The 23,173-nt window shown below is 41.2% G+C and overlaps 1 protein-coding gene across 10 annotated transcripts in view; it reads right to left on the bottom strand.

Moving 5' to 3' along the window:
* Liprin-gamma overlaps window positions 1-23,173 on the bottom strand; it is a 123,161-nt gene that overhangs the window by 3,064 nt on the left and 96,924 nt on the right. For 8 of the 10 annotated variants that reach the window (XM_071724154.1, XM_071724089.1, XM_071723784.1 and 5 more), the window contains 11 exons: window positions 21,412-21,783; window positions 20,571-20,953; window positions 14,084-14,290; window positions 13,383-13,758; window positions 11,575-11,664; window positions 10,153-10,369; window positions 8,528-8,795; window positions 7,959-8,306; window positions 7,659-7,782; window positions 7,133-7,277; window positions 3,901-4,093 (listed from right to left, as the gene is read on the bottom strand). In XM_071724154.1, coding sequence (XP_071580255.1) covers window positions 3,901-4,093; window positions 7,133-7,277; window positions 7,659-7,782; window positions 7,959-8,306; window positions 8,528-8,795; window positions 10,153-10,369; window positions 11,575-11,664; window positions 13,383-13,758; window positions 14,084-14,290; window positions 20,571-20,953; window positions 21,412-21,783 — 2,723 coding nt within the window. Of the gene's footprint in view, window positions 1-559; window positions 581-2,410; window positions 2,438-3,900; window positions 4,094-7,132; window positions 7,278-7,658; window positions 7,783-7,958; window positions 8,307-8,527; window positions 8,796-10,152; window positions 10,370-11,574; window positions 11,665-13,382; window positions 13,759-14,083; window positions 14,291-20,570; window positions 20,954-21,411; window positions 21,784-23,173 lie in introns of all 10 variants that reach the window. The other 2 variants (XM_071724200.1, XM_071723841.1) reach the window with 2 other exon arrangements.

A 23,173-nucleotide genomic window follows, 5' to 3' on the forward strand; every position in this document is an offset into this window, starting at 1 on the left:
AAGATCTTTTATCAATATTTCTCACAATTTGAATTTTTGCATCGCTGAGTTGAGTGAAAAGAAACTATGGAGTGTAGAAATTTAGATAGTAGTTTATCGAGAACCTAGTAGGATCTTTCTTCCATATTAGAACAAATACTAATATTTCAGTTTGAGTATTATTGTTTAATCCATTTAACGTGAAACAACTTGCTATTATATTTGTAATGTGCAAGAATGAAATGACGCTATCTAAATTTCGTTATGACACTCGCAGTAACTTCTAGCGTGAGAGGATCAACGAATATGAGAGACAGAGATTCAGGATTCGCTGGGTAGCAGAGTGATTCTTGCAGAAATGATTAAAAGCAGTAGACGTAGATAGGATGCACGTGCTACGACAAATAGGAGGGGGCCCGCCGTTTTTATTTCGTCATTTTGCAGCGGCAATCGGCGGGCCCGTCCTGATCGTCACTCACAATAATGATACGGTGTGTCAGCAGGATTAGTGGGAACGTGTTCAGAGGGGACACTACACGGATATAAAGTACGTACTGGAATGAATATTAATGGCGCATACCTGTGAGCTCCTCCACGACAACTAGCAAAAGGACGAAATAAAAGGTCGATTAAGAATCCACACGCTGAATTTTCACATTGATATCGTCAGTTTATATTTACACAATTCGATTATGACGGGGCAACCGCGGTGCCCCCTTTGCAGTCATAAATAATGGCCCGCTATAAATACGTTACGTCTGCTACGTAATTCGAGTTGCATAATGCATAATTTTAATCGCTAGTCGCTATAAAGGTGTACCTGAAGACACGGGACACTCTGTTTACATACATGAGGACACGTGTTTGGCTAACGTATGTATATATATATATATATATGCTCGTTATATACAGTGTTTACAGTGTGGCATAACGCGTACGTCGGTGTACCTTTGGCGCTGAGAATAGGGTATAATCGCGGGATTAGGGGATGTGCAATTTCGCGGCAGCTGCATTGAGTCGCATACTCGATAGATTCTTGAATATTTTGTTAGTTAATTGCTTCCCTCTCCGATATCCTCGATTTATTTATTGCGTTGCGGAATATAGAAGAACAGTCGTGACCTAATTTCTATGGCAGCGATAGATTAAATTGCGATTTAATTATTGAAATAATTATTAATCTGATAAATCTTCCATTAAGGATTTTGTAAAAAGTATAAAATGTTTCCGAAAAGAAATAAAATATACAAACGTTTCCGTAACATCTTTCTTCGCTTTTCAATGTATGAATTAACAAGCTTAGATTTTAAATACTCATTTTTATGGCGAAGAATGGACAAACTTGTTCTCTTTTACGTATATATCCTTTTCTCAGCGCGGCAGATTGTCTGGCAATCTGATTGGACTATATAAAGACGAAAACAAGGTGTACAAGTAGATGATTAAATACAAGGAGGAGGTGTTTCCGCGATCTGTACCATTTTTCTATAAATTATGGATAATACGGCTGCAAGGCTTAGGCTCGTACTCCATCAGTCTTTTTCTCTTTTACCTTGCGAACGGTTTTCTGACACTGATTCAATGGATCGGTTATTCGCACGTTCAAGTGTCTCGCGCTCGACAGACCGGGCACAACGATAATTACTCGATTATTCCAGAGTCTATTGTACAATCTTTTTGTTCGATTACTCCTTTGCTCGCATTTCAGGGTCTGTGCGATCGAAATCGAGATCCATTAGGAATCATCTGAATCTCAGCGAAGCCTTGCCTCGGGAACAGAGTTGATCAATTAACCGCGTTAATCGGAAATTTTCCGTACTTCTGCCGCTTCGCCGAGACCGAGGATTTTCTTTCTCGAGCGTGGAAGCGTTCATACGAGAAAAACGCTTCCACGTTCCACGATGCCGATACATTTGCCATACTGATGGTTTCCTATTTTACTTTTCTAGGAGAGGATACGGGCACGAGTTTGCGACCGATTGAGACATTTATCTGATTGTCGCGATTAGATATACATATGTACGAAATTAATAATAAGTCATTTTAGAGTTTGATCGTAACGCATCGATCGTAATCAATTATTTTGAGAAATTACAAGAATTGGATTTTAACAGTGCTAAAAATTGGTCACGATCAATTGCTCGCACTCATGTGCTCTCGCAAAGACATTTTTACAAAATCTCCTGCAAATTCAGGAAAAAAATCAATTAAATTAATATTAAAAGATTATCTGGGCGTTGATAATTATATTAAAATTAATCTCCATAGATTGCCAATTGTCGGAGACTTTGTAAAAATGTGCTGCAATTGATCGATCCGCGGTGATGCAGCGAATCGATAGGCGTAATAAGGATATGTTCTATGATATAGAACAATGTATAAAGAACTTTAAAGGAAGAAACAATGGATATATATGTAATAAATACCGAACCTTTTTCAAGTAAAGAAGACTGCAGGTCTGCGACGATCCACAGGATGCAGGGACAATGATTAACATTAGGTCGAGCTCATAGCTCACAGCGTGAAATTCTGTTATTGACTCTCGTCGTGTGAAACTTCTAACAGACTGATGTGGACGATTGAAATTTTCTTTCACGTAACGAACTGTGTAATTATAAGTACCATCTTTTCATACAGCGAATTAAAATTATTAACGTTTATGAACAAATACGGTGCCCACTGTAATACTTTGGCGCAAAAAATATGATATTGCGATCCTATGTACTTGATAAAAGAACATATTTTTTACTTGACATGCTAAAAAGTAATATGTTGTATAATATTTTTAGTTTTAGCATGAAGTTTCTTTATTGCGAAAAATATTTCATCTGATTTATTTTCTAATAAAGTTGAGAGATTCTAAGGCAATTTTGAAAGCATTGTCGTTCACAATTCGGAATGATCATTCGTTTCTCCCTCGACGAGGATCAATTACGATTATTAAGGGGAAATATTTCGTTGTAAAGTGTTATGCGAGCGTCCTTACTAAGCGATGCCATGCAGTCGTGCCAATAATTAATCAAAATAAAGAGCTAATAGTCACAGATGAGATGCATGAAAGTCAGCATGGAAACGGGAGTAAATGACTGCACAATGAACTGCGTTTAAAATGGAATGATGAATCAATCCTGATGAGTTTCTGCATTTTTTAGCGCGTTTGTCTGTGCCGATTATTGATATGATCCGTATTGATTACAATTCACCTAATTAATTATTAATATGTCGAGGAAATAATACTGTAGAAAATAATATAGATATTTCTTGACAGTTTATAATATATAGCTTGGCATGACAGAACTGAATAATTTTTATCACATTGCAAGTAAAAGATTAGATTTTATAACGGATGTATACCGTTCCCAAGTTTTCTTTTGAAGACTGAATGAAAGAAAGAAGAAATCTATTCATTTATATAATCCTAATGGAGAAATATTAAGATTATCACATAAATATATATCATTTCTCTAAATATCAAATTTTCTACGATGCAATGATCATGATAAAAACAAGCATAGGCTTCAAGAAGCAACTCGCCAAGAGATAACTCTCTAAAAGATATATCTCGCACTATCCTTATCTCTTTCCAGGTCAAAAAAAAAAAAATTAAGTTACAAAAAAATCAGTTGTTTCATTAATTAAATTATAATTTAACTTAATAGTTATACAATATAAGCAATCTATGTGTTTTTATGAAGGAAAAAATAAGCATAGAATACGCAAGCTCGACTTGTCGAGCTCAGAAGTTTTAGCAAAAGAAGCTACGTTTAAAAATAATTACCTCGGTAACGATTAGATCGAATTAACGATACCCCTCGTGCGAAAGAGTTAAGGGAAGTGCAGAGGCGAGGCGGGGAGCGGCATCGAGTTCCTGGCGCGCTTGTACGCGGACCAGATCCTCGTTGAATCTAAACGGTACGTTACCCTGAGGCTGGATCTGCGTCTGTCGACGGTGCCGGTGTGGTTCGCCGTCATGTGGAGGGCCGACAGCGAGCTCTGGTGATGCTGTAGATGCAGCGCCCTGCTTCCACGACCGAGACTACCGCCCGCGCTCGCGGTGCTCATCGGACGGCCACCCCCGGCGGTGCTGTTCCTCGGGACCACCTCCAGCTGACTTCTACGCACACACGCACACCATCCTTTTCATGCACGCTTTCTTGCGTACATCTTGGCGTCCTTGACCGCCTGATATGCACATACCTCGGACACACACACACGTGTGACACGTGCTACAGCGAACCACTCTCTAAATATGTACCTTTTTTTTTTTGCAAAACCTCTAGTCGATCTGTACGGCAAATCTTTGTTTCAAACGCGAGATACATTTGATAACTGAATATTTAGTTATCAAATGAGTATATATAAATGAGATTTTTTAACTCGTGTTTATTATTTGTGTTCCGTAAATTTTTTTAATTTTGTGACCTGATGGCAGTGGCTCGCTGTAAGTGTCTGACGATAGAACGAGCTCTATCTTATAATGAATATCTAGTTACAACATAAATATACATACACAAGCATTTTGTGCACCACCGATATAGAGTAATGTATAATGTTTATTGGGCTGCCGATACGCCGAGGATGGTCTTTCCTAGAGTCGGACCAACCGAGACGCATTTCCAGCCACGCTAATCAGTCAACGAGAGTAAACATCGAACAGTCAAAAGATATATGTAAATATCAAAATTGGCAAATCAGAGAAAAAGATAAAAGGAATCATAATGCAACTGTGGTGTGATTCCTGGTCAGAGAAACATTTAGGGAGTCTCATCCATAAACCAGCAAGAGGGGGGAAAATGAAGTGATTCATACATATTCTGAATAAGAAGGGATAATCAATAATATGATTCATTTAATAGTCAGAAATGTGTTAAAAGTTTCGCTTGAGGGTTGCTTAAATAATGGAAAGCGCTTTTTCCTTTCGGATAATCTTCCGGAGATACAAAAGGGGGTTGTGCAGGGGCGAGGTGTCTGACCAAGGATTACACCACGATCACTAAGATTAACATGTGCTGTACATAGCGCAGTGCAGTGCAGGCGGCAGCTGTGGGCTACGGCTCAGCTATGACAAACATTACCGGTGGACCCGCGATCGAGTGGACTGCAGACCCAGCGAATCGCGCGCTGCAACTAGTGCCGAGTACTCCGACGAAACTTCGTCGGACAGAGTACTCCGGCACGTTCCACTGGGTGGTAATCGCGTATGTTTGTATATGTACATTTTATATATATATGTCGATTGTAACTGTATACTGTATTTACGTGTGTGTATGCCCGATATATCCAGGTATGGCATGTGTATTAAGACTACGAGTATCTTTTGCGGCGAGCGCGTCCGACAACGATCGATGGCGATCGAGGACCGTCGTGCGAGCGCGCTTTTGCTCTATCTAAATAGCTCTATAGATATATTAAGGGAGTCCACATTTTAATTCAATTTTAATTGCATAATGTGCTTTACTCGATAAAGATAATTTATTGAGGCCATCGGTAATTTTTAGTGCTGCTTGATGTTCACTTAACATCGACGAGAACTTTTACTGCAACTGTAAAAGTTTAAATGAGTCTGGTCGAGTTAAAATCGCGACCAATTATCCGTGTTTCGCGGAGGTATCATAAAATGCAAATAAAAAATCGTGCACTCCCTTCATATCTCCCTCATTTCCGAGTCGGTTCCCGGAATATTTACAACTTCCTCTCGAGATTTCTTAGCGATACATTAAATTACGTTCTGTCGGTTACGAAAGCTTTTTGCGGAAGTTCACGGATACGTCTCTTATACGATGTAGCTAACTTTACTCGTAGAAATTCTGGAAAAGTAACTGTCTATCGGTTAACGGTGACTATACAGTAACAATTCTTTTTCTCTTTTCTCCCGAACTAATGTTATTTTTACGATGTGAAACGCGAATATCGATGAAGAAGCGAGGAACGCACTTCGTCGAGCGAGATTCGTCGAAATTTGCCAGTTATTCGTCTCCGCGCGAAAGTTTTCCGAAAACGTTTCTCCTACCGAGAGAAATTGGAAAAAGCACTCCCGACTACTTGCCCGCGCGTGAAATATTCCTGTAAATAAATAATTGACTGATGCTTTTTGATGCTCTAGCGAAAAAGTCTCTACTGCTTCGATCAAGACTGAAAATCGCGATCGAGTATACGATCTACTTCGCAATTCGACGATTTTAACTTTGGCCATCGCACGTGGATTGGACGCGGAGTCCGGCGCGACGTGTCGTTCGTTGCTTTACAACTTGCACCTGCCGCTTCCGTTCCGAGAATACGCCGAATTCCGGACGACATATGGCACGAGTCGATCGGGGGATGAGGAATAAAACGAACCGTACACGATTTCATTCCTCGTTGTGTTACGTTCCTGCCTTGAAGAGGAATCTCCTAAGAGGAATCTCTTTACGCGGCGAACGTAAAAAAAACTCAATTCCGTTTTATTGTCTTTCATGTATCGAGATCATTCGCGTTTGATCAAGGAATTGAGCGTCTTCTTCTTATCTATCTCCTTTCGATCAATGTGTGATATGGTAAAAAGCAGTGAATAACGATCCAAGGAATGAATTTTGTATACAAAAAAAACTTTTAACTATAAACGCTGCCGTAACATTCACTCAATAAGGGCCGGTTTCACCATCTCCGATTAACTGTAACCTTCGATTAAACTCACTCTTCGTCTCTTTCTAAGGGGAACAGTTAGAAAGAGATGAAGAGTGAGTTTAATCGAAGGTTACAGTTAATCGACGTTGGTGAAACTGGCCCTTAAGTCCGTTTAATTTATATTAAATGAGTGGTACCTTAGTAACGCTATCTTCTATTCTATAAACTTAAAAGGAATGTTCGTTCTATTGCATGACTCGACAAAAGATGTTTAAAGTGTACGTCTTCTTCGATGTACAAAGGGCAGAGAAAACACGCTTAGCGCGAGTTCGAGTGACTTCGAGAGCGTCTCGAAATTGACGATCAAATTCCCGAGGTGCTCTAAGGAGATTCCTTCGAGGCGAGGAATGTCCGAACGCGGTTTCGTAGATGCCAATTAGTATTCCGGAGACGTCGTCCCGTCTCTCGATGACGATAAGAACAACGACGACGTCATGCCGATTAGTGAGCGTTGTCCAGTGTCGCCTCTGGATGACAGTAGACTGAATACCTTGCTGGCAGAACGAGCGCTTCTAATTCGGCGGTGAGGTGTCGTCGAATCATGTGTTTCGCCGGTGGTATGCCCAAGGCGGTGGCCATGGTGTCGCCAGTGAACGACGGCTCCAATACAACCAGAGCACCGTGCACACCCGAGTCTATGGGAAAGAGATTTTATTCTCGTTAAAGATAAATGATATCGATAGTTCATGTGTATGTTATCGGGCTTAAAGGTGAAAGGTCGATTTTTCAGCCTGCATATTTTGTGTATTCTTATTTTTAGAAGAGAGATGTGTTATAAACGCTGCAGATAAATACTGCAATAAAATTTGTTAAAAAGATGTAAGCAAAAGAAATTTATATATGTATAAAATATTTTTATGTTCTTTTAGCAAATTAATATTAAATTTCGCAAACTGTAATCAATTATAATTGTCATATGTAATATATGGCATATATGTATGGCAATAGATTATATATGTTTGTTAAAATTTTCGATTTAAAAAATACATAATTGATCTCGCCGAAATACGATTCACCTTTCAAGTTTTCTGCGTATTCCGTGAGATCGATATTCCTCGCCCACCGAATGAACCTTTGATTCGTCCAAACCAAAGGATCCGTGTCAACCTGCTCACATTGATGTCTTCTGACAGCGAGAGCCTACCAAAAGCGTGACATTATCTCTTTGATGGTATTATTCAACCGCAATTACATCGTTTGATAAATCCTCATAAAGAACTGATTATAAGCAGCCTTTATCTTCACATGTTCCTGATGAACTTATCGTCAGTAAGATCTTGTAATATCATTTTGGTCGATAGTGCAAATTCGCTCACCTGTCGATCATAGTTTAGCATCCGCAGCAGGTGAATACCATGAACGATGCTGGCCTGATGAAACTTCCTCGTGACTCCGAGCAGTTTCTCAAGCTCCTTCTTGCTCAGATGGTCCAGCATACGCGCATCCACCATATTGGTGGCGAAACTCTCCGAGTACTGGGCCAGGCCGAGATCCGGCAGCCACTCAGAGCTCACCCAGGTGTGACCGAGCTGAGCGATACAGGGATATCGAACGTGACTTGGATGTCGATGTTCCTCGATAGCCAGACGCAGTTTCTTTCGATGAAGCGGATGAGTTACGCCTAAACCGGCCTCAAGTTCGGCGTCACTTAGTTCCAGTAGAACCTGAAAATAGTACCACAATAATGAAAACTTAACTGATCGAGACAAGTATTTTAATCAGAAACGGTTCTGTGAATTGTTTCTAAGATACAAAAATAAAAAAAGTCTTTTGCGCGAAGGATAAACCTTTGACATGATTAAGATCAGTCATAGCCTTCGGGCTTATATCAACAGGTTAAACTGGTTTAAAGTTCGCTAATGGAAACAGGTGATAAATCCTTTACCTTGCCCGATTTGACGTTCTCGGCACATCGTGGACCATATTGCGGCATCCCGAGAGCCACCTCTAACCAGGCTAAAACGGTCGGGGCTCGCCATCGCTCCATGGGCACGGAAGCTGCTTCTCGAAGCAAACGAAGTTTCTCGGCGTAACCCTCTTCGGTGAGCGGCGACCACGATCGATATGGATCAAAGCCGTCTGAGCCCTCGTTGCCGCCGCTACCACCGCTAGAACTGTTTGCTGTCTTCCGATGTCGCGAACGGGCGAATACTCTGCCAGAAGGGAGACATCGATTCATTCACATTGATGCAATGATATTCAATCGCGAAAAAACACATCTTTATTATATTTTACGTGTGCGTACTGTGTTATAATAATATAGTTAAAAATGATATTATATATATAATAAATTGATTTTTCCTTTTTCTTATTTTTATGTAAGACTCACAATTTTTTAATCATTATAATGTATTAACATATTGATTGTATCCTGTTGAAAATATCAAATTGAATCAATGCGAAGAGGTATAAGAGGTATATTTAAGAAATATTGATAAATAAATATTTTTGCATAAATTCTAATTAATTCCATAAATATAAAATAATTAGACATGGGAAATTAGATTCTTCAGTTGAGAGTAAATCTAAATTTCCGTGTCTCATGTTGCCAGTTCGATGGGATAATGGTGGATTACCGGATCTCTGTGCAATATTTTACAGCTAAACAGCCGATGGCATCATCCATCATTTAGAATAAAATCACATTGCGGACGTAAGTCTCACCGACTGTAGTATCCAAGTGAATATAATGGAAAAATCGATATTCTCTTGTATCCGGAAAAAAGATCGTCTCTTACTTAAGAAGACTGTTATTTTACATGACAGTCTCTTTTACAAGTTTATTTCCACACGGCGCGGAAGTCCGGATCTATTTCTACTCAGCAACCGTTGTCGCAAAGTTGCAATTTCCCTTCTATCGTGTTACGAACTCATTTTGCTCGTACATTGTTAGGGAGTAAGACTCGCGTAGTAGTCACACACTTCGCCCAAGTAATACTGAGAGTCATCAGAGTACTGAGAGTACAAAAATGTCGACAGTGCACCGACGTACTTACGTGTAAGCGCACGAGATTGTAAAATCAATGTGAACAAGTCGCGCACTTTGTAAAACCATTCACCGTCGTGCGAATGAATTGTTCGCCACACGAGCCGTATGGCTGCACTTCCATGGAGTGGCTCTCGTCATCTTGACTTTCCAGTGCTTTTTATTACGACGAAGCTATCATTTGTGACCGCCCGCTTTGTATTAAACATCACGTATAAATTATTCGTCGCCACAAAACAATTTAACTCATATTTACGAGTAAAATGTACCGTTGTTCCGGCGATAATTGCCGCTAAATGTTTGCGCGATGGGCTAAATAATCGATACTTCACTCAATTAATGCGTAATTGGTATTACCGCGGGCAAAACGTGTGGGGGAGAGCAAAAATAATTACATAAGAAACAATTGTCTCTTCGAAACTGAATTTCCGTCGTTTGCATGGCGAGCAATTTGCGGTTCGTGTTGCGCAATAAAATGTTGAGCGTTTCCGTAACGGGAACGAGAGCTCCCTTATACCTATTACCTTGAAATGGATCCCCATGTGCCGCCGCGAGTGGCGGACGAACGCGAATGCGCGGCAGGTGCGACGACAGGTGGTGGCTGCTTGTTCCTCCTCGGCTCGGATTCCAGCGGGCTGGATAGCTGCTCGACCGATCGCGATAGCGAGGAATTGTCCATGGACCTTGAAAATGCGTTCAGCGGCGACAGCGTCGGGCTGCAGTCCTTCGGTGTGGTTGCGGCTGTAAACAGAAGATACGCGTGTCGGTGTACCATCGATTTCCATAACGGAGCGCTCGGGGCACTCTCGAGCACTTGGAACGAGAATAGGAAGACCGAGAGAAATAGTTCATAGAAATGTAATGAGATATGCGCAGAGGATGTAAGCCCTATGTGTTAAATGGAAAACCGTCGATGAACAATTTACGCAACGATTACATGTCGCGCGAATATTATACTTGGGCATGAAAATATTTTTGTCATGTTAAAACAAACGTATATAACAAAGAAAGAACGTGAATGATAATTTGTTAGTAATTGAACACAGCAGGATGCGATCGTGAAGTCAAATTCGGGTCATCGACAAAACTATTAATTATTCATTCACGTTTCTTTGGATGTCGCTATTTTTTTTTACACTGCACATGAAAATCGCGTTTCACGTGGCTTTTTCATCAAGCGTTATCCAGTCCCGTGACACAGCGAACGGTAATCGATGCAAGTCACATAAAGAACACACAGCGCGTCGTGCAGCGATCCTGCTCGCGTGCAAAAAGTCCTTCTCGTGGGCATAGCTCGTTCTTGTCATCTCTCTGTCAGGTTTACGGTATGTGCATGCGCATGCATTCAGGCCATGTAGCAGGCAGGACTTGTATCGAAGACATCCTTGGGGACCCTCGGCATCGGTTAGGCTTTCACGCGAGAAAAACGATTTATTCGGTGAGCGCCTTCGATCCCTTTCGGGACCACCATATTAAGACGCACGTTCACACATACGATACACACATACACACATACACACACACGCGCGCGCGCATACCAAGAGATAAATGACTACAGGGTGACCAGAATACGATAGCGATACCGTGCGGTTCGATTTTTCCAGCCGTCGTGATTCTAGAGAGCTTTAGAGATCTGCAAGATAGAAACATCGAAGGACTCTCGGCTATTTTACGAATATTTTAATGTGACTTAATGATCTGAGCGTCAAAGAACTGTTATAATTGTTAATCCTGCGTATTTTCGACGTATTCGCGATCGGCCACCGGTCCAGCCACCCTTCGCTGACGAAAGAAAACGGGTATTGGTCAGAGGAGAAGAGAAAGACGCATACACTGAGAAGCAGCAGAGGCGCTTCGGGTTATGACGGAACAGGGAGGCGGGATGTAGAGCGCTGAATGACATGGGAAGTGACGACGATCAGTGATTTATGCTCTTGGACACTTACATTGGTATATGTGGGGTGGTGCTACGGAGGATACCACGGAGATGCTGTCCATGTCGAGACCGCTGCCCTCGACCGTAATTGTTGGCGTGCCTGCGCGGAAATATATATAAAGGACATCAATTTTACAGTAAAGGGAGGGAATCGGTGCGGGTAGGGTATCGGTGGCAACCCGGCACGGGCCTCGCGTCACATTGTGCCTGGGGCTGTCAAGAACGAGCTTCCCTCGAGGTCGCCGCTATTGCCGAGCTTGTGTTCTTTATGCCGTGGCATCCTTTCACGACGATGACGGAGATAATGCCCGTCGTTCGCCACCGAAAGTGGAACGCGGAAAGACGTTGCGATGTTGGAAAGTGCAAAGTAACTTGACTTTTTACACGAGATAATGGACGCGGCCATTAGCGAAAATTTCTATCTGGCTAATAGGAAAAGTTTAAATTGATATAACTTTACACTCGGAATAATGTTAACTTTTAATATCTCATTAATAGCTGCGTGACAAATTCGAAAGGATTTATTGTTGGTTTACGTAAGATTATTGTGAGGCTTATTATTTGGTTCTTCATTAACTATACCGTGCCTGACTTAATTAATAATATTTATAAATCATATCTATAAATCAGTTAACAATAATAAAATATGCAAGTATATTATATGTGATTATATCATCAAAATCCTCTTGTTATTCCAAAGCAGTTTCTCTCGTAAAGAAAGCGTTAAAAGGATAGATAGTGAGGCGGGTAATATTCTGGGTAAATGTTTAACTTGATAATGTAACTTGGCAAGAGTTCAGATAATCCAGGGACTTGAGTGTTTCCTGCGCATCCCAAAGTGCATCTTTCGCGCTGAAAATCATGCACGCGCATCAAGCACCAAACTCTCTCCGGTGACCGCGAGCGTTTGCCGGAAACCCAATCGATCAAACCGTTTTGATGCAACGGCACGGCGATTGGCTGAATAATACATGAAGGAAGCGTGTGCTCGATTAGACCGCCACCACCTACGTTCGATTAACATTCGCGACTGACGGATGCCGTCGGACTATTTTTCAAACTGGTACTTAGCCGGATGTACACTGGCAATCCCTTCTGACTGGGCGATTAATCTTGGGGCTCGTTGCAACTAAACGCCGGAGTCATTATCTTCTAAGCGGAGACGTCACTCCGATTGTGATTAATAGTAATTCTAGATAAGACGATCTCTTCAAAAATGTTCTTTCGTTGTCATACCGTTAACGACGAATTCTGCTTTAGAATCAGTGTCACCGCGCCGCTATTTATTACGATTCTTTTTACAATGACACAAACATTACAACCATTAATTAGAATCGAGAAGATTGCGTTGTGTAAATTCAGGCAATAAATGTTTTAATTCATGGATACAAGATGCAGACAAAACCCGCATACTTAAGATTAAAAATAGAATAAGATAAGATTATGAAAATTGACACTGACTGATAATGTTGACATGACATTAATTTTCATCTAAATTCAACAATCAAATCCAAACTACACCTTACACAATTTGATGTACTTAAGAGGCTTTATTTATAGAAACGTGTAAAGAGACTCGTGAAAAGATTAGCTGAGGCGACTTCATATCACTGTAAAAGAGAAGGGATTTTGCGCGAGACAAAATCCTCTTTACGAGATACATTTTTTCTTTTTACTTTTTTTCCTCCTGTAAAACTCTTTCTTCTCTTTTTTCCCCCGTTTTATACTTCTCAGTATAGTTGTGCGGATGTAATGCGCGACGCAATAAAAAAAAAAAAACAAAAAAAAACCGCTAATTGCTATCGAAGTGATTCTCACCGTCTGTCGTGGAGTCCGAGAGATTTCCGCCGACGCTGGTCGCCCCGCCGCTCTCGCGATCGCTGGACCCGCGGACGCCGCTGTCCGCGCTGCAGCTGCCGCGATCGCCGGCCTGGCCGCCGGAGGATCCTCCTGCACCCGGGCCGCCACCTACGTTACCCACGGACATGCCGAGCTCGGTGGTGCCCAAGGGCGGCTGGGAGTTCACGTGGGGGATGATGCCGCAGCCACCGCCGCCACCGCCGCCGCCGCTGCTGCTGCCGGCTCCGGGCGTCGCGGCACCGTTCACGCTGCCCCGTGGAAACGACACCAGGGACTCCTGATCGCTCAGGCAGATCCCGCCGCCACCGCCGCGTTCTACCAGTTGACGTTGCAGCTGGTAACAATCAAGAGGTATACCTTGAGATGCGGGCCATTATAACGGTCTGCGTCAACAAGAAATCCGGAAATATCGCTGATGGGCAAGGAAAATTTATATTCTGGCTAGATATTGGAGCACTAAGTAGTTATTTGAATTTATATAAAACTTTTAAGAGTTACAAGAAAATAATTTTTCTCTTTATAATTTTTAAATTGTAATCATATGTGCGAGATTATCGATTCTGGCGAGTTTTCTGGAATCCCCTGAGACGAACCCTATATCGATTTTAAACCCGTTAATTTAGATGCAGAATAACGCGCGTTCGATAAGCGGGGCTCACCTCTTTTATGGTTGCGTGTGCGTGCGAGAGGGCGGCTTCTTTGTCGGCCAAACTAGCCGCGAGGCTCAGACTTCGATCGGCCTCATCCCTCGCCGCCCTTAGAAGACTCCAGCGTTCCCTCTCCCTCTCTCGTTCGCGTTCCTCCGAAGGCATGCCGGGTCCTTGCTGCTGAAGACGTCCCAGGGTCGCCTCGTTCTCCCGCATCCGCTGCAATCAACGGTCAAAAGGACCATGTCCGGGCAGTAACTCCGCGCCCAAAACCTTCACCATCTACCGTAGCATGCACGTGATTCGAAAATTGAACGGAGCACAGCGACCAAACGGCAAATTTATCTTTTCTTTTTATTCAGACTTTACTTTTCACGAAAAATGGAAGAGAAATTAGAACAAATAGAGATAAATACAGTTATAACGTGGATTAAAATGATGATATATTGCAAAAATTATATATTGCGTATATATTTTATTTATTTAATTAAATTGCTATGAACACCATCGCGTTTGAGAAAGCGTAATGTGTGGATGACACAATAGACTTGCAGTTAAAATGACGAAACATGATTTTGATACGCACCGCTCGTGAACGTTTCTTCTGTTTGACCGTTACAAACAAGAAATAAACACGCCGGAAACAGATTTATTCTCGTTGTCGAGAAATAATGTTTCAATATTATAACATCGTCAATCAACCCTGTAAAATCAACATTGCAAAATCCGTTTGCGGAATACGGAATGAGTTAATAATTAATTGGAAGCCCGCCGGATTCCACGGAGGCACGAAGTAATAATCGATATTCGACGAAATAACTTTAGCCGCACCGGTGAGCGATGATTTCGTCGAAACAGTCGACGAACTAATAATGGCCGTGAGAGCAAATAGCCGCTGGGAATCAAATCGAGTTCTAGAACAAATACCCAGTTGATATTCACGAAAATGTCAATCGATGCTGGCGAGACTGTTTCGCGCAGCGCGAGTTATCTCGAGAGCGTCGTCCGTATTGGAAAACAGACGAGAAGACCCTCGAGATGCGATTCGGATCTTCAAAATGCGTGACACGGACTTTCATGATTGACATTCTCCATCGATAATTTCACGTCGCGTTACAAGCATAATTAATATTCAGCAAATGTAACATATCGTACAATTAAATAAAATAATTCAGAGTATCAAATAAGCGTAAAACAAATAACAATTTTCAATGATAAAATCAATACTTGTTATAAAATTATTCTTAATATAACGACAGAGTTATATTAATTTTCTATTGCTGACGTTATACTGAAATAAAACTAATAATTCTTATTGTGCCAAATTTGAAACTCTCAATTTTTCTGCGTGTAAGACTTTTGAATAAGACATATTTCATGTTAAATTAAAGTTCAGTAAATAACGCTCAAGCTTAGTTCCGACAAGACATATCCGCGACTAGGCGAAGGGATAACTTGATCTCTTGCCTGCGAAGAGCGCGATTATATTTTAACGCGCGAATAGACATGACGTTCACCATCGACTATTAGCCGTCGACGATATCGACTACGGCAAAGTTAATCCACTTATCTCTACCTCGAGCGCAACTCTGTCGCACGTATAACAGGTGTTGCAGCAGGGTATATGGGCTAAACTTTGCGGCAATACGGTTATTACGGGCGTTACGGATCATCCGAGCGTCGGTTGTTAGCACGTAGCGTCGTAGTTATATCTTCAAAAACTATTGCCCTGGAGTAGACACAACAATCCTCGTTATACAATTGCGACGCTAAAGGTACGACTCCATCACACGTGAGAAGCACTGAAAATCCGATTTTAATGTTTTACTCTCGTGTTGATTTAAAAAAAAAAAATACTGGTTAAATAGAGATTATTACGAAAGCTAAATTACACGCTAATTAATAATTTTAGGAGGTAATAGCGAACACTTCATAAGGTTTATAAGAATTAAGAGGAATTTGAGGGAGTTATTTTTTTATTACTGCCTTATGTGCGTTCATTATGTTCCTTTATTATAATATAAGCGGGATCGCTACGTTCATAAACATTTATAAAGTATTCGAGTATATTAAATTCCTCGGAAGCGAACTACTGTATGTAAATGTGCGGATAATGCCTACAATTTCCCGTGGCAGCGCGATGCAAAAGAAAAACCTAAGTGCAGTTTGGAAGCTTCGGCAAAGGGGAAAGGAAGTAGGGGTAATTCTATCAGCGTTTCGTAAGCGCATTGCCGGGCCATGACGTCGGATGATAAACAGGAAGGGCCAGGAAACACGTCAAGGCTCGCAAAATCGAACAATGGCAGGCGAGCTGAAAGAGATAGCGCGCGAAAACGTAGATGTGCGCACACATATCTATCGGCCGGAGCTTCTTTTAAATTGAATGATAGATATCGAGACACCGCAGAACTTGGCGAAAATAAAGGCAAACCATTTGTTTAAAAATAAAAATTAATCTTACTCCTCTTCGTCATGGAAAAATTTGAGACACAGAAGTTTAATGAAAGTTAATCTTGACAGAGCTAAATTAGAAGAATTTATCACGAGTTATTCCAGAAGTCACTGTGAACTATCGGTTGTAGATATTATATGTTAGCTTAAAGTGTTTTTCTCCTGCTTATTCACGTGTACAGTCGCAGTATCGTCAAGGAAGAGAAAATGGATAGAAGGCAACGCAAGGTAGAAGAAAATTATAAGACCATGCACCAGGCGTAGTACGTAATACGTCCCCACTTGCCGAGAGATGAAGTGGATTATGCAGAAGGAGAAAGAGAACGCGCGAGTGTAGAAAGAAGGAAGAGAGATAAAAGCGAAGAGAAATTGATGGCGCGGTTTATGGGCGGAAAACCGCCGTAAAACGCGTGTATTCTTTCGGGGATGATAAAAGCAACGCGAAGGAGTCGGCGACGATGCATGTACCGCTGCTGTCGGTGACACTTAGCCTGATATTTTCATCAGGAACTTTCTTCGGAGTAATGAAGTCATTTCTCAGGTAAGTGAATAGTGAAATTTCAACTTTCGCGAGATCAAGTGCAACGAATGGAATCGTTACTTGGTCTACTGGGTAAAACAAACGATGTATATGGCGGTTATACTTCTTGGAAATTCGTGCGACTAATAAAAACAATACAGATAATTAATATAAAAACATAACGTTATGAAAAGCATTTTTTAATTTTTATCTATGATATGGGTTCTAGATACGTGGTAAGTTTTTAGTACATGCATAAATATGTGAAATACGCGTTAACATAATAAGATTTGGTTAAATATTTTATGTAAATTTCCATGTAGCAATTAGATTCATTCTGTTTGCGCATTAATTTTCTTTGTAATACGTCGTGTTCTCTTCTGCTTAACGCAACGCTGTTAGGTTTCCATTTGGGTGCGTTGTAAAATTCTATCTTTTTCATATTCACGCAAAAGAACACTAAGCGTACATTACAAAAGCGTGGAATCTTATTAATTAATCGCAAATTCTTTTGTCCGCGATACCGTGCACTGCGTAATAACATTTTTATTAAAATACCAACATCACCACGGCTAACATTACGACGATGCTTTTGATCTTCACCCAGCAATTTCGGTCAGAAGAACAATACTATTAATTATTCTTAGTGCTCTTTACTCGCGAATTACGTTATGTCGTCAACGACAATCAAAAAAGCATTTTCGCGGCGTTGCTGCTGTCATAAATTTACAATTGCATTAATCAGTAATCAGTGTAATCACTCGTTTTCTGCACTGCTTAATCTACTATTTAACGATTTTTCCAACATATATAAATTCTCATTATATATTATTAAGGAAATATTTATTTTTACTAATTTCATTTCCAGGAATCATTTTTATTTTCTTAAATTATTATTTCTCGCCGAATTGTAAATTGCAGATGTTACTTATTTTATCTCTCAACTTTGTATTCTAATTTTCGTTTAATTTTCGCAATTAATTTTACCAGAGACGAAGCGAGATTTGGCCGCGATGTTCCTGAATAATCCCGCGTCTGTGTACGCACCGTTTCACGTAGGCCTGTCGAGACACGGAAATACCGCTCTCCGGCCTTTCGAGAATCGAGGCTGAGCCGAGTCTTTGTTCCGGAGTTGATAACAATCGGTAGCGACAAAAGCTCGCCACATTCTCTCTCTTTGTCTCGGCACATCGTTACACATTGGCTTAAGACCAAACGGCCCCGTTATACCGGAGGGCAATCTTGATGCGCGATGCGCTCTCGAAGTCGGTCCTTAAGCCTCCTCCAGCGATAATGACTTCACTCACGATTTTCAGTGTCTTATCCCGGGAGAAACTATAGCTCGAGGCTGTAGATCAATTCGATATGTGATACGAGTATCAGCGTCAAATTTCATAAAATATATATCTCTATCATAATAGGATACTATAAGTTGCCAATAAACAATTGCGCTTTTTAAAAAAAATTTGTCGGAGTTGAAAGATCACGTACCCAATGCAATCTGATGCACCAGCGACCGTGTATATCGTTCGCGGAAGTCGTTGTTCATTTAACGGAATTGAAATAACTGCGGCTCGGTCATAATGGTCTCGGCAAAATGAGAAATTCCGGCAAGTTTAATGAAAGCATTTAACAGGCAAAATTGCTGCCGTGTACCGGTACGGTGTCACTTGCATCCGCGGGCTCAACACTGCATTCCGAGAAACACGGTTGGGCGAGCATCAGAAGTGTCTTTAGATCGCGGATAACTTTTCGTCACGATACACGATAAATCACTTCAACTTTTCTCATAATATTTTTTAAATGTTTTATACGTTTGGCACCGCGGGCGTCTCCGAACAACATTTCCCACGCACTGTTGCGGGTTAATGAAGTTTCAAGAGCGAGCCAATTACTGATTAACTGATGCCCGCAGCGGTACCGATTGCGTATATAAAAGTTTTTTAACTACGTTCGTACAATGGCGGCTCTGGGAATAGCCGTTGCGCGAACAGTGTCTCTCCCGGGCTTTTTTTTCCCTCTCGATATTTCCTCGTCGCTTCATAAAGACGCATTAGAGGCGAAATTAAAACCCGCCGTGGAGCGCGGTTTCGTTAGTCGCTCGTTTCGCGTAGTTCTCAATTTGCATTAGCCGACCGCTTTAGTGAACAGAAAATTTTATTATGCTTTAATAGTTAAACCTCGCTGTCGGAGCCACAAGTCATATCACATTTTATTGCACATGCAGTTACATTAAAGAGATGGGCGAGATCAAGTACCTCTTTATTTCTTTCGCGGAGATTCCAAATCTTAGCAGCTGAGAGTTCAAAGTTAGAAACTATTGACAGTATCGCTAATGGATATTGCCACACGCTAAAAACAAAGTTGAGTAAACGCGTCGACACAAAATAATTTCGTAAGATAGATATTTATAAATCCCCCAACGACACCCTTTCTTCGAGGAATCGTTTATGCTTTTTTATGTCAGCAGCAATTAATACATCGTCCTGGAAGAAAAGTCAAGCTGCTCCCTTTCGATCGCTATTTCAAGCACTGCCGTGATAATAAAACTTATAGGAGTGGATCGTTCTAAAGTAACTGACTCAGCAATTTAACTAAATATCTCTTATTTCGTTCATCGCCTGCCCCACATGCTGTTTGACCGACCACTTCGTAATGGATTCACTGTTAGCAAATATACGGATTTCTCTCTCTCGCATTTCTTTCTTTACGCCGGTAATAAAAAAAACGAGGCAAAGAAGGAATTACAGCGGCGTGGTGGCAATTTCGAAAGTTGAACGTTCATAAATATCGAGTGCGGCGGAACGCTTCTCCCGGTTACAGCCATCACCTTTCTTAATTCATCGCCGTGGCTCCTATCGAAAATCGATCGTTCTATATGAGACATGCAAATTACGATCGCGGCGATATTAGAGCTATTTCCCGACTGTTTGTTGCTTCTGTTCGTGGAATGTGTCGCGATTAAATTTCCCGAATGTGACTTCTGTACGTGTTACGTAATGTATTTAGCGAACGCGAGTGTGAGATGTGAACAAAACTCAAGCAAAAGCTTTAATTTCATCGTTATGAATTGCGGAAATATTATTTTCGTGCGGCGCCGATTATTATGAACGATAAAAAACCCATCTTAGGATATTCTTGTCAGAGTTCGAAGGAATTGCGGAATCTTTCCAATATCTTAAGTTCTAATAATTCCATCTTCTCGTATAAATCTTGTCATAACTGTCGCACACAAAAGAGATATTTTACGTTCCTTAAGAATAGATGTCCCTTTATCAATAGAATTTTTCGAACTAATATATCTCTACGGAATCCGAAGAGATATCATTAATAAAAATTGGCATTTAGATTTTCTATCGGAACGAGACGATTGCTTGATCATTTTTCTCTCGATAAGATGCCGTTTGTTCGCCGTACTTTTGATCATTTTACAACACTTTTCAAAGCCGCGGATAAAAACTTTATTTTAAAAAAGGAATAAAATGCATACAAAGAATATCGCGAAAGTTTTATCATCCACTGACTCACCTGTTCGTAATTTCGGATAAAATCGCGGAGTTCACGCTCTTTGTCTTCGAGGGTGCCGTAAAGCGCCTTCATCTGATTGAGAAGATCGAACTTCTCCGCTTTGAGCCGCTTCCGGTCGGCCTTCAACGCCTGGAGTGCCTCCTTCGCGTGCTGCAATTCCATTTCCAGGGCGACAAAGCGCGCCTCTTCTTCCATCGCGGCGTCCTCGGCGCCGACCTCGCCGCGCCCTGCGCCGCTCAGCAACAACCTCCTCAACCTCGCGACCTCGGCCACCAGCCGTTCGTTCTCCAGTCGCAATCTTCTAGCGCTGGCCAGCTCCGCGTGTCCGCCGCCACCGCCGTGGATGTTGGACAGTCTGGACGCTACCACTGGATCGCCGATTCCTGCACCAAAAAAAAAATCACTTAAAAATAGAGTGAGTTATTATTTATTTTATAATTAACATAAATTTAGTTTGGATTAAATTAAATTCTGTTATATAAATTCATATATACAAAATACAAATAAATACAAATTTAAATAAATATGACATGTATCTCATATCTTCGCGATTAAGCGTATCAAAATGATTTTGTATTATCTTCTAACATGAGTTATTTACGCGACTTGGCAATATTGTTATTAACTTATAAAGTCACGGATATTATCACGTTTATATTTTTTATAATAAACGATATATATAATTCGAATAATATAGTACTTTAAAATCGCATTCTCAGCACAATGCATAATTCGCTATCGAGAATATTGAGACGTGTTTCTACTTAGCAGCTCACATTGGGAAGGAAAGAAAAAGAATCGATCGGTCGTCCATAATTAAATACTGAGTTTATTAACGCACCGAGTGAATTAGCCGGGGATGATGGTCTGCTGCCCGGTGCCGGTCCAGGGGGTTCATTGTCCTCATCGCCTCGCGCATCGCCGTCCACTAGATCCTTATCAGCATCTTTCTGGTCATGGTCGTTCATCTCCTTGCTAGATCGCAGGGAGTCACGGTTAGTCGATATCCGAAGCCGCTCCACGCTGGAACGGTCGCTGCCACCGCGATGCAGGAAGCCGCTCCGGTTCGCCGGTCCCCGATCCGGGCTGGCGCTGCCCGATCGAGAATCCACACTGCCCCCGGATCCACCCAGCCGCGTCTTCTCCAGAGCGGGGGCGAACGGTCGGCGAGCTTTCTCGCTCGGGCTTCGGCAGGGCGAGCCATTTCTTCGTTCTAATAACGAAAAATATATGATCAGAACATTTCTTCAAGTTTCTTTTGAATGAGTGAGTAAGTGAAAGAGAACATTTTTTTTAATGTCAAGAAAAGCTCAAATATGTATATAAATAAATATTTATAGTTAAATTAACATTAAAGTAAACATTCGATGTTTTTCATGATAGAGAGGAGTTTCTACTTTTTAAATATATTTACAATTTTTTTTAATTAGAATAAGTGTAGCTGCAGGGAATTTGATCCAGTTAGAATTCATCTTCATCCATTGGAATACATTATTTGTCCCAATAACGCTGTATCATAATCATTTGAATCAGCATCGCTATATTCGGTTCGACCTGCTTTATTCAATTAGCATGGATTTATGGTAGCATAGACACCCCATTTGCTATCAGCACATAATTTAAACCTAGTTAATTAATTTTAGCGAATTTAACACGATGTAATTTAATTGCATCTATTTAAAAGCCGCATCGTACGCTCTTAAATGATGTAGCACGATTCTCGCTCGCACGTACAAAACTCAAACCGGGAACGATCGCCGAGGACTCGAATGCAGCGAGGTAGGACGAGGAGAGGAGTAGCAGCAAACGGAGAACGACTTATATTGGCGCACGGAGAAATCGCTGGAATGAAGCCAGCCTTTATTGGAATGTGCATCCGACTCGACGGATGCAGTGTACTCGATAAGATGGATCCGGTCGGCGATCTCGACGATGAATACCTCTACGCGATGCGCATGATCGATCGATCTGATACGATGGGTGCCCCGAATGCATTTGTCCCGAATTTGCATGCACACATGGGACCACTCTCCCTTAAGCGGGTCTGTTGACATCTCTCCTCGACAAGAAGGGGGAGGAGATAGGTAGATGGGTAGATAGGTAGAGAGATACATACATAGATAGATAGAGCTATCAGAGAGCGGACGAGAGCATAATATATTCTGATCTTTTGTTAATGGGTCTTTCATGAACCTGTTAACACGTTCTTTGCATCAAAATATATATTTAGCGCCACATATCTTAAATATTTGAAATTTACTGTTGATAGAAAATGTATATATTTTTAAAAATATTACCTTTGCGATTTACTTGCTAATTGATATCCGTACAACGTTATTCGATGCAAGAATGCGATGAGCGGGTTAAAAATGATAAAAATCGCAAATAAGTAGAACCTACTATATAAAATGATACAGACTCTTGTACTATGTGGAATAACGACTGCAACATTCGTAGTAAAGAACTCAGCTCTTATGAGTTGCAATAAGTAGTTTAAAGGCGGCAATCCTGGCTTCAAGCCGCGGAGAAAACTATGAATCATGGCCGGCCATAAAAGTAACAGCACATAACTGTGAAATATACAGGATAACTCACCGCACACA

This window comes from Temnothorax nylanderi, unplaced genomic scaffold (genome assembly GCF_030848795.1).
Source record: "Temnothorax nylanderi isolate EJ_2023f unplaced genomic scaffold, tnyl_v1.0 TNYL_tig0001_pilon, whole genome shotgun sequence".
Taxonomy (NCBI): Eukaryota; Metazoa; Arthropoda; class Insecta; order Hymenoptera; family Formicidae; genus Temnothorax; species Temnothorax nylanderi.